Here is a 12,214-nt window from a genome sequence, read left to right as displayed (position 1 = left end):
CAAGAGAGGAGGGAGGCCACTGGTTTGTACTCCAGCACTCCTCTGTCACTGCCTGTGGTCCTTGATCTACGTATGTTTTGCTCCAAGGATCCAGTCCACTTACTATTTCAAAGTGATACCATAGTTATGTATGGCATCCTCTGCCCTAAGGACGTAATTGGGAATCTCCCTTTTCACTTACTATGGAGATACAGAACCTTCCATCTTCCTTAGAGATGGAGAGGTATCCTGGATGAGGCCCTACAGGCTTAGATGTACAGCACCACAAATCTTGCCATCCTTCCAAATACATTTTTATGAAAGAGTAAATTTTTTTTTTCTGCATGAGTCTATCTGCTTCTCTACGGTCCTTAATCTCTACATATTTCTTACTTAAAGCAGTTTCTTTCTTTGCAGAGGTGCTACATCTCATGAGGAGACACGTGTGACTGTGAAAGAAGCCTGGTACTACAAGGAAATGATCAGATCTTCCAGGCAAAGACCCTAAAAAAAGATGGGTAAGATGTAAACAGCTCAAAATGGAGGTAATTAAAAAGGATTAATGAAAAGTAATTTTTTTTTTCTGGTGGGACTTAGCAACCATGTTTAAAAGCAGGTTGCTCAGCACTTACCAATTTTGTTTTTCCCTTCTTCATATTTTACTCTTTGTAAGATATGGTGTACAATTCTACTTCTTGTAGCATTATTGAAGAAAGTATCTTTGTTGTGTATGATGAAGCTACAGAAAAATACAAACAAAAGGCATCTCAGGTACGTATAGTAGCATGTTTAAAGCAATATTGAGTTCCACTACTTTTCTAGAGCACAATGAAAATCTACAGTGTGTAAGCAAGTGTGAGGAAAATTAAAGGACACAAGATTAAGTGAGATGATTCAGTGGATGAGATGATGTCAGTAACACCATTCAGACCCTTACAAAGAATTACATGGAGAAGTCTGAAGAAAGATGAAAAATACATGAGCATTTATTCTGATAACCATCACTTGAAGATAATTCACCAAAAACTACAGAGTGTTTGCACATAAATTTGCAAAAACATAAGATCTGTAAGCAGCTGCAGAAAATAACATTTTATTTCAATTTCAGGCTTCTTTATTATGCTTTACCATTACAAGTCAGATGGAAACATCTACTCAGTAAATCACTTGTACAGAAAATCTAATATTATGTTAGAAACTGAAAATATTATATACTCCTATGTTGGGTACTGGAAGGTAAAACAGAGTAGAAAATTAGCTTTTAGAAACTACTTGTGGAACTATCCGTGAATGCAGATTCAATAGTTTAGACAGAACTGTGATTAATCCAGGAAATTTAAAAAAAACCAAAACCCACAACCAAGCAAAAAACATGTATTAGAACACCTGGTATGATATATTTTCTGTTGATTTCTTTATCTCAATATATGTGTTCAAGGAAAACAGATACTTTAGCATATCACCATAATCACTGGAAATATTCAAACAAGTGTCTAGAAATACTGTCTGAACTTGTGAGTTAAAAGCTGCTGAAGAATTCTTACATTTGCTTGAGGTGTGTATAGACTGTGAAAGTCATTTAGATACTTGAATAAGCAGATCAGCGGATGGAATTTCTGATGAAGTAGGTCTGTGCATTTATTGAGGAAAGATTTTTTGAAATGTGGTCCTTAGTAAATGACTGAATACAAAGTTTCATATTTTAAAAAGTACTTTGAATAGGAAGTAAGAGTGTTTGCCTCCTCTGTGTTGATGAATAACTAGGGAATAGAATATATTAATAAATAAAATGGTAAAATCATGGAGATACCATAGGGAGACCAGCCTGTAGCACTGCATACAAGGCAAAGCTGACTTTAACAGTTGATCTTAAGAGGGAGCTTGGCATGGATTTATGTCACCTTTTCTTCTGCAAAACATGGGATGCATTTCTCAATTTTCCCCTCAGGTAATTTTACTCAAATGAAATCCCACTTTTATGGAATTAATCTTTACAGATGGAAAATCATACATGGCTTTGCACCTCTGCAGTCATTTACAAAACCAGGAAACTTTTTATGCTCCCTCTTTATTACCAGAATTCTCTGCTGAATTTTTCATTAAAAACAATCTGTAAGTTTGTTATCTTCAGCTTCAAAGGTAGATAACAGAAAAATTCACACATTAAAGGTCTAAAAGACAAGTTTCTCCAAGAGCACCATAATTAATGAAACCTGATTTTATACAGCTTTCTCTCTCATGTGCCCTTTCCCACTCCACCCCAGACATTCACAGGTTATTTCTGTGTCCACAGTCTACTCAGTACTGTACTTCTGGCTTCTTCCCACATCACTTCTATTCCCAAAGTCCTACATCTTCCCTAAAGTACTTAAACTGATTTCTGCATATTGGCTGACCACCAACATGTGTGTACCTATTTACCAATGGGCTGCTATCAAACAGCATGTACAATTGGTGTGCACTGGTTACTACCTTTTCTATATAATTATAATTTTGAGCCACTACTCCATTTCAGGTACTGATACAAATTAAGTAAGAATGTGCTTACTCTTGAGACAGGTGCCACTGCACCATATTTAGTTGGAAGTAACCAGGATGTAAAATAATAATTAACAGAAGAATTTCAACACAAAGAAAATGCTGTCATCACATATGTCTTAATGCTTAAGGAACTTAGATGAAAAAAACCAACCTAAACTCTGAAGCAGACAGCATTATTTCCAGCTGAAGTTAGGGCTCTGTATTAGGCCATTTTAATAGCTGCTGAAACAAATTAAGCAACGGTGGTAAACCAGAAATGAACAGTTAGTGGTTTTCACACTTTGTTTTATTTTCTTTTATTATCTGACTTTCTTCAATACCTCAACTCCCAAACAGCACTGAGTGTCAAAGAACTGTGAAGATAACTTAGGAAATCAAACTAACAGTGTTAATCTATTCATCTCATGATCTAAGGTCATTTTGCCCATCTGTTATCGTGACTGTGTCACGCTGCAAGTACAGGCAATTATTTCAACAACTATTCTGGACAAGTAGGTTAATAGTTTTTCTGCATTTAGTCACTTCTATTTTCACGATCATGAACAAGAAAAGGACAAAAATAAAACATTATGCAGTCTTAAAAAGAATTAAAAACTATATGTTTAAACAAACACTTCAGTAATCTGCATTCATTTGTAAACTTATCCTGTCTGCTGGAGAGCAGCCAGACAGAAAGGGACCTGGGAGTCTGGATTCACAGGAAGCTGACCATGAGCCAGCAGTGTGCCCAGGTGGCCAAGAAGGCCAATGGCATCCTGGCCTGTATCAGGAACAGCATGGCCAGCAGGTCCAGGGAAGGGATTCTGCCCCTGTACTCAGCGCTGATGAGGCCACACCTCGAGTCCTGTGTCCAGTTCTGGGCCCCTGAGTTCAGGAAGGAGATTGAGGTGCTGGAGCAGGTCCAGAGAAGAGCAAGGAGTCTGTGAAGGGATCCAGCACAAGTCCTGTGAGGAAGGGCTGAAGGAGCTGGGGGTGTTCAGGCTGGAGAAGAGGAGGTTCAGGGGAGACCTCATCACTCTCTACAACTGCCTGAAAGAAGGGGTAGCCATGGGGGGGTCAGTCTCTTCTCCCAGGCAGCCATCAGTAAGACGAGGGCATGGTCTCAAGTTGTGCCAGGGGAGGCTTAGGTTAGATATTAGGAAGAAATTCTTTACAGAGAGGGTGATCAGGCATTGGAATGGGCTGTTCAGGAAGGTAGTGGATTCTCCATCCCTGGAGGTTTTTAAGAAGAGACTGATGTGGCACTCAGTTCCATGGTCTGGTAACCACGTGGCAGTGGAGCAGGGGTTGGACGTGAGAATCTTAGAGGTCCTTTCCAACCCATCTGATTCTGTGATTCTGTGAAATGTCTTCAGCTCTGGTCCCTGTGAACTAAAATGTGAAGGGCGAAATTCTCCAGAGATTGAGAAAGACTTCCTCCTCTGAATTCCTCATGGAATGCTGTATACCATGAAATAGCCTTGATGGCAGTTCTGTGGATGGGTTTATCACCAACATTCTGAAAGAAGGCAAGCTGGAGTACAACAATTTTGGAGGAAGAAATGCCTGTGAAGTCTAGTTTTCCAAACTGGATGTAGGTAAACATCTATCAAACATTACTGAGCTGTTAACTGCACAAGGCAGAGGCTTTCTAGAGGGCTTTTTAACCCTTGCTGCTATCAAATGGAAAACTTGCTTCAGCTGTTCTGTTTCTGCTGCCCTTTTAAGAATTTTACTATGCAAATGAGCTTGGATATTTGTAAGACCAATACTTGTTTTCAGGATGAATAAGGGAGTAAGGCTTTATTTAGAAGACAGTTCAGTTGAAGGTTTTGATTACTATGTCACCTCATTTGTAAGATAAAAAATAATTAAGGGTTAATACACTATTATTTTCATTACCTGTCAAGTTAATGGCAGATAATAAAGCCAGTGATTTGTTCCACAGCAGTTATAACTATTAGCCTGGTCCTGTAAGTCTTATTTTTGTGAGCTGTCCTTACTCAAAAGGAAAATTCCATTGAAGATAATGAGAACACTTCTGCCAGGAAAGGTTCCAGAGCTGATCTGTAATTAAAGTCCCTTTTAAAAATGTCACTGTGGAAATACTGCTCTTACATTCATACTGTAAGTGACATGAAGAGTCGGTGAAGGTTAATTGCTTTGAAATTATATTTGTAACTCTCTTAATTAGACTCTGAACTGGAGATTTCAAACTATATTTCCATGGATAACAAAGCACAGCAGAATTAACTGTCAAGTATGTCCTCAAATTAATGTAAATTCAACTAAGAGCAAACTGCCAATGAATTCCTGTTCATACATTCTCTTTAGTAATCCTGCAGGTTGTACAAACTCTTCAGGGGTAAATGTAGCTCTAAAAACTATGGTTTTACTTTTCAATTTATTTTGTAGAGGCAAAAGTCAGGAAAAGTTATTTCCTGCTGTGCTGGTAGCATATACAAGGTGAAAGCTGAACACTCTTGGTTTGGTTACAAAGCTAAAAGTGACAATGCATGCAGGCATGTAGCAATGAGCATCTTTGCTCTGTGAGATCTCCAGATGCTGAAACATTTTATATCTGACACTCATCGTATGAAAAGGCACATTCCAAGCAAATGTCTATTCCTGGAAGCACTACAAAAGCTCAGATGTTGCCTGAAGCAGTGATCACTATATGAGCAGTGTGTTCTTTAGTACAGGAAAAAAGCCCAACCCTCTGCACTCCCAAGTAAACCATAGGTGGTAGCTAGCTGTTTTTGGCTGAAGCAATAGCAAACTTTTACCTCTTTTAACATCAAAATAAGAAAATCATCAACTGTAGTAGATGCAACGTGATGAGCCTGCAGATTTCCAGTGAGAATATTATCACATGTCCCTGTAGTTTATTTGTTTGAAAATGGGTGCATTATTATCACTTTCTGTTTATTTTAATTTTGCCTGAGTTTTAAGTCTGCAGCTTTTTTTTTTTTAATCTGAAAGAAAATATTTTTTTAACGGTTATCAGGTTTTTTTCACATCATGTGCCTTTAACAGGATCGCTTTGGGACTTAGTATTAGTGGCTTTGTCTGTTTCAGATTTGGCACATCACAGCTTCAAAACTATAATAGAGTCTCTTTCCTTTGCCCTTCCCCCCAAATCACCCTGCCACACAAATCACTTCTTAATTTAAATTGGTTCACAAAGGAATATTCATCTGAGATAGAATGAGCTTTATGTATTTTTCAGGGATGCTCTGTTTCATTCAGATTGCCAAGCAATTAAACCTTTCAGAATCAGAGAGAATTAAAAAGAAATCCATTTGAGGGCATTTCCAAATTTAGTTGCGCAAAGATTTGTTTAAGACTAGGAATCTTATAGAACCGTGAGTTCTATAAACTGTAACTATAAACTAAAACTATAAACTAAAATACAAACTATAAACTACAGCTATTATACTGTAGGTGTACATAATTAAAACAAATTAAAAACGTAGTTCAAAACAAGTAAGTGTAAATGCAGAACAGTGCCTGGTCGCCAGTGGTGGCAGCTCCCTGACTCATCCATGACCTTGGGTGAAGCAGCTCAGAGGGACACATGCACAAACCATCTTAGTGGGGATGAGATTTATTAGGGCAAATCTGAGCATTAGAAAAAACTTAAAATGTAGCTCCACCCCAAGAAACACAAATGTTGGAAACCTCACAAAGATACAGGACAAGATCCTCATGCACCACAAGGGGATAGAGTAAAAATGAGAATAACTGCATTAAGCTCTGGTATTCAGGGCCATTTTTGTCCAATTAATACAGACACTGTCCTACTCCTACTTGTGTAAATTTGTAATTATTTTTTCACTGAAGTAATAAATACTTTTTTTAAAATGTTTTATTCAATTATAAATTAGATTAATATTTAACCAGAGAGTTTATGACCTTTGGAAGAAAAACAAAGGGAAAAATGCATCCTCTTATAAAGTTTGAAATCTCTAACCTGCAATTAGAAGCATTTTTCTATCTACTATACAGTTATCTAAGAAACTGAAGCTAATTCTACCATTACTATTCCCAGCTGATTAGCAGTTTACTACTTAAGATAACTACCACGTAGTACAAAAAAAATTATCATCATGTCTTAAGGAAAACATTTTTCACATATTGTGAAATGCATTCTCATAGCTGTTAATATTTCAGAAGAAATACTTTGGCATAAATAAAGCCCTTCCCTTGTTGTGGCTGGATAAAGATATTAATTTCTACTTATATTTTCCCTGTATTTGGGGATATGTGTCCATCTTTACTACTTAATCTACTCTCTTTACTACTCTACTACTGTTATACACAGGTCTTTCAACAAATTGTTTATGAATATCTTGGAAGGAGCAGTAATTTGCACAAAGTAAGTGAACACCAAGATAATACACTTCTTGACTGTTAACAGATAGCAATAAAATAATTCTTTTGAGCTCAGCATTTCCAATTATTTGATACTTGCACTCCATAATCAAAGATTACAAGCACGTACTAAAGATGATCCTGAAATGCTCTGCTAACCAACATGGTCTGAAATTCTTGGAACAAATAAAGTGCCTGCATGAACCTATTAAACAATTATTGAACAAGTTATTATACAGCAAAATCCTACTGAAGGAAAATAAGAGAGATACAGCTAACACGCTGGAGCATGATGGGAGCAAAAGAATTTTGTCAGAGCCAGCACCTTGTGGGAGAAAGAGGGCAGCTCAGCCAGCATTTTATCAGCCACCACACACAAGGAATGGAAGATCACACAGTAAGCAAAACAGAGAATGTCAGGCCTGCTGGGGAGTTGAGCTTCAAAGTCTGCAATGATGTAAGAGAACTGCCAAACAACAGCAGAAATGTTAATGCAGCTGGCACAGTATTTAATACAGACACTCACACCCTGCTGCCAGTTTATTGATACAAACATGAGCAAGGCAGAAGAATTTTAAAAAAATATCCTGGCTCATATATACCAATTTTCTCTCCACGCATGAAAAGACTCTTTCTGTGTGCTGTAATCTTAAGGGAAGTTAAGAGTTAATATTGCTATTAATAGAAAAAAAAAAATCAACCCAGACATCCCAATTTCTAAATTTTTTATTACTGCTGGTCTATTCTCAATCAATTTGCACTTTTCTATTGCAGGGAAAATAACTGACCCACCTTTTTGCTCGAGCACTGGAAGACTGTAGCCTGAACCTGATGTCTATCAGAGCACAAACATTTAGTGGAGGCAACCCTGACTGGTGACTGGTGATAGGAGGAGACTTCTACTGAAGTTTCCCTGGAGATTTGCACCTATTTGTGCTTTGGATCTGTATTTGGGAAAACACTGCTTATAAATCATTTGAGTTGGAAAAGACCTTTAGGGTCATTAACCTTAAAATTAAAGACCAACCATTAACCTAGCACTGCTGAGCCCACCACTAAATCATGTCCCTAAGCACCCTACAACTCTTTAAATACTTCCAGGCATGGTGACTCTACCACTTCTCTCAGAAGCCTATTCTGGTGCATCACAACTCTTTCACTGAAAAAAATTTTCCTAATAAATATCCAATCTAAACCTCCCCTGGTGCTACTTGAGGCCTTTTCCTCTTGGCCTATCACTTGGTACTTGGGGAAAGAGACCAACACCCCCCCTTGCTGCAGCCTCCTCTCAGACAGTAGTAGAGCTCCATAAGGTCTCCCTTCAGCCTCCATTTCTCTAGGCTAAACAACCCCAGTTCCCTCAGCTGCTCCTAGTAAGACTTGTTCTCTAGATCTTTCACCAGCTTTGTTGCCCTTTTTGGACATGCTTCAGCACCTTGATGTCTTTCTTGGAGTGAGGTGCCCAAAACTGAAGACAATTCACCCTGGCCCCTGAATTCAGCCTGTCCTGATCCCACTGCAGAGCTGTCCTACTCTCAGGCAGGTCAGCACTCCTTCCAAACTTGGTATCTACAAACTTACTGAGAGTGCACTTGATCCCCTTATCCAGATCATTGATAAAGATATTAAAGAGAACTGGCCCCAAGACTGAGCCCTGGGGAACACCACTTGTTGCCAGCTGCCAACTGGATTTAACTCCATTCACCACAACTCTTTGAGTCTGACCATCCAGGCAGTTTTCTATCCAGCAAAACATATGCCCATCCTAATCATGAGCAGCCAGTTTCTCCAAGAGAATGATGTGGGAAACTGTGTCTAAGGCTCTACTAAAATCTGGGTAAACAACATCCACAGCCTTTCCAACATCCACTACATGGGGGGTCGCCTTGTTGTAGAAGGAGATTAGGTAAGTCGAGCAGGACCTGCCTTTCATAAACCTGTGGTTCCTGGGCCTCATTGCCTTGTCCTTCATGAGCCATGTGGTAGCACTCAAGATGATCTGCTCCATAAGCTTTCCCAGCACCAAGGGCAGACCAACAGGCTTGTAGATGGCCAAATTCTCCTTCCAGCCTTTCCCGTTGTGTCACAACTCTTAACCTCCAGTTAACCAGTTAGCCAGGAATACTGACAGATGAAGGAAAGTGGCTTGCTCAGCACTTCTGCCAGCTCCCTCACCCTTGGATGGATCTCACCCAGCCCCATAGACTTGTGTGTCCAAGTGATGGAGCAGGTTACTAACCATTTCCCCTTGGGTTGTGGGGGGGTTCATTCCACCTTCCATACTGGCAGAAGGCATTAAGGCAAAGGAGGTTTATTTTTTTCACCTAATTAATCTAATTCCTAAAAAACCTCATTCAAAGTGAGGCATTTGAGGACATTACATAGCCTGACTTCTCCCTAAATAAAATCAAATGTTTCAGATTTTTAGGCTCTGAACACTGGTGCCATAGCTATGCTTGAATAAGTGTCACTAGTAGGTCTTAACACTGACACTTTGCAACCAGTTTTACTTCCATAAATGTAAAAGACAAAGAAATAGAAATAAAATTACATTCTCTGCTTTCTTTGGAGTTATTCTTGCTCTACAGTCTTATCTAAGGATGAAACACAGTATCAGTTTATTTTAACCATCAATGTTTGAAGGACTAATTATATTATGGTAAAGACAGAAATGCTGAAAAAGAAGCTTTAATCACATCTTTAAGTCCAGAACAAAGAAAAGCTGCAATTCTGACCAAATTCAGCCATTTGACTACTTTAGGAATGTAATTGAAATGCCAGTGAATTAAAAGGAACTTGATTTAATTTAGCTTTGAGCTGGACCTTTAATTATTAGAAATGTAGACAAACTTTATGTTCTCTCAGGACTCTCTAGTTCTCACTCTTTGTAACAAAGAACTAATATGAAGGCAGTAATCTTTAAGACATCAGCCAAGAAATCTATTTTTTCCAGTGTAAATCCAGAAGGAAATATTTTCATCTTGTAATTGGAATATAATAAAATACTCACTGATGGATCCTTTGTTGGCTAAATGGAGCAGTATAGCAGTCATTCTCCTCCAGATCTGGCAGTGTCTCCTTGTCCAGTTTCATTGGCTTTCTAGGTAACCATCCTCGAAACCTGCTTATTTGTTTCTCGATCCTGCAGCACATGAAAATTGTAAGCACTTTAGATAGTGTTTCTCCATTCCATTACAGAGCACTTATAAAGAACACATGGTGGCAAACTAGGCCAGCTAATATCTACAACTAGAAAAGATGCAAAATGACTTTTGAGGCAGGTCAAATTGTATATTTGGAACATGTTTATAATAATCAGCTTCCTTACTTTGTCTCAACAGAAAAACAATGCTGATGGTAGATGCTGCTATGAATCTTATTAAGCCCAATAAGCTCTTGGCAACTCCCTAAACCTTTATTTCTGGGCTTTTCAGTTAGTTTAAATCTCAGGTTTAATTGACATGTAAACCTTTGGACATATAAACATTAGAACAGCAGAGACTGGGACAGAGTGCTTCGGCAGCTAAACCCCAGCAAGTTGCATCCAATTATTGCTCTCCATATGGATTCTTACCTCAGAATAGATGCTATAAAATTAGGCTGCTTTGTTCGTTTTGCCTAATTGTAGAGTCTTGCAATACTACAGACCCCATGGAAACAGAATACTCAGTATAGATTAATAAGTGACTGCAGTGCAAATTCTTACATTTAAAAAGTGAAAGCAAACTAAGATCAAGCTGGAGAAAGGGCAGACTTAGCTGCAAGTGCATTCATGGAAGAGATGCACGCTGAAATGAAGGGAAAGGGAAGAATTAGAGCTGACTGGAGGAGACAATCTAAACCAAATTAAAATCTGAATTAAGTTGTTATAATGCAAAACACATAAGAAAGATAAGAGATATCTGGCATAAGGAGCCCTACTCTCTCAGAAGTTCCTACCACCTTCAAGTTCTAATCAGTGCTTTCTGTCTGCAGAAACCATAGACTACAAATTATGGACTGTGCACATACTTCAGTCAGGGCATGAATCTTTCCAGAACTGGAGCTAAAGAGCATGAAACAGCATACTTTGAACTTTAAGTCCAGTTCTGGATGAAGCTCAAGGACTCGAAATGTAGTTGCTTCTTTTCTATTGAAGAAGTGAGTGCAGTAAATGTGATCAGCAAATGTTCAGAGCTGTGATCAGCTCTGTAAAGTCTCTTTGAGGAAGGGCAATCCATAGCCAAGTTGCTGAGTGTCTGGGAAGTGAGGTAGAATTATTACATACTTGCATTTCAAGTATGTATATTTCGTGGATTATTCAACTTTCTCTCATCAGGTATTTTTATCTTTGATAAGAAAGTTAATGTTAACCTTAAAGAACACATTTTAAAAATTTGTAAACAAATTAGCTCTACTTGTTTTGGCACAGTTTGTGTATTCCCATTCTGGGAATAGCATGGCGAAGGGGAAAAAATTTACCATCAGGATTGTTTGGAGTAACTGGAATGTGTGTTTATACTAAATTAATCATAAACTTTTCATGAGCAATGCTTGCACGGGCCCAGCAGCTCAGAGTGTGAGAGGGGGCAGTCTGCAAATGTCTGTGCCCGATTGCAGGTGAGATGCCAGATCCCAGTGTTCATGAGGGATCTGACCAACATTAATTCCCCAGCTGCAGCATCCAGCCTGATAGCTTTGAGCCAGTCTGTGCAGACACTGATAGGAATGAAAAGGGAAAAGTAAGTTCTTTCCAGTAGAATTCCCTCTCTTGGCTTCCAATTTGCTCTCTGTAAAGGCCACAAGCTCTGTGTTACTGTATATTTGGCAGCCTTAGTGACTTTGGATATGGAAAAGGGAAGAGGAATCAGGCAGGTTTAATAACCATTCCATGCTTATTTGTTGACCAAAACTGTTTGCATTTGCTAAGCTATTAACAGCCTTGCTAATCTGCAATCCTTTCTCACTCATCCTGCAAGTCAATGTGCTCATTTGAGATACATGTGCTGCAGGTTTATCACCCCACACATGCACATGCAGCACACACAGGCTGCTTTCCTCACTAAAAAGCAATGCATTATTCAGGTTGGCTTCTCAGTGAATGTACCCAGAATTTCACTGCTTTGCCATTCCCAGGGCTCAGATTACTTGGCACACTCAGTAAGCCTCCTACAATTTGCTGGCTGGCAAACAGGCCTGAAAAGTTTGCCAAGCCTTTCTGCAAGGCCTACAACATAAAGCACAGTAAATCCATCCCTCAAGAAAAAAAAAATAGTTATCTCATTGAAAAAGAAAAATTACCAAGGTCTTAAATTGCTTCCTGGCCAGTCCAACAGTGCCATCAGCCAACAGTTCCAGCTTT

General features: G+C 38.8%; 1 protein-coding gene across 1 annotated transcript in view; it reads right to left on the bottom strand.

Moving 5' to 3' along the window:
- The window catches only part of ANO4 (anoctamin 4), a gene marked incomplete at its 5' end in the record, with an annotated part of 124,919 nt that overhangs the window by 50,499 nt on the left and 62,206 nt on the right, over window positions 1–12,214 (bottom strand). Inside the window, 2 exon segments of the mRNA XM_030458333.1 lie at window positions 612–718; window positions 9,884–10,015. Of these exon segments, the coding sequence (XP_030314193.1) occupies window positions 612–718; window positions 9,884–10,015 (239 nt within the window).

The sequence above is a fragment of the Calypte anna genome, chromosome 1 (assembly GCF_003957555.1).
Source record: "Calypte anna isolate BGI_N300 chromosome 1, bCalAnn1_v1.p, whole genome shotgun sequence".
Classification (NCBI taxonomy): Eukaryota; Metazoa; Chordata; class Aves; order Apodiformes; family Trochilidae; genus Calypte; species Calypte anna.
Note: the sequence above shows the minus strand (reverse complement) of the source record. Positions and strands in the feature narration are given on the sequence as shown.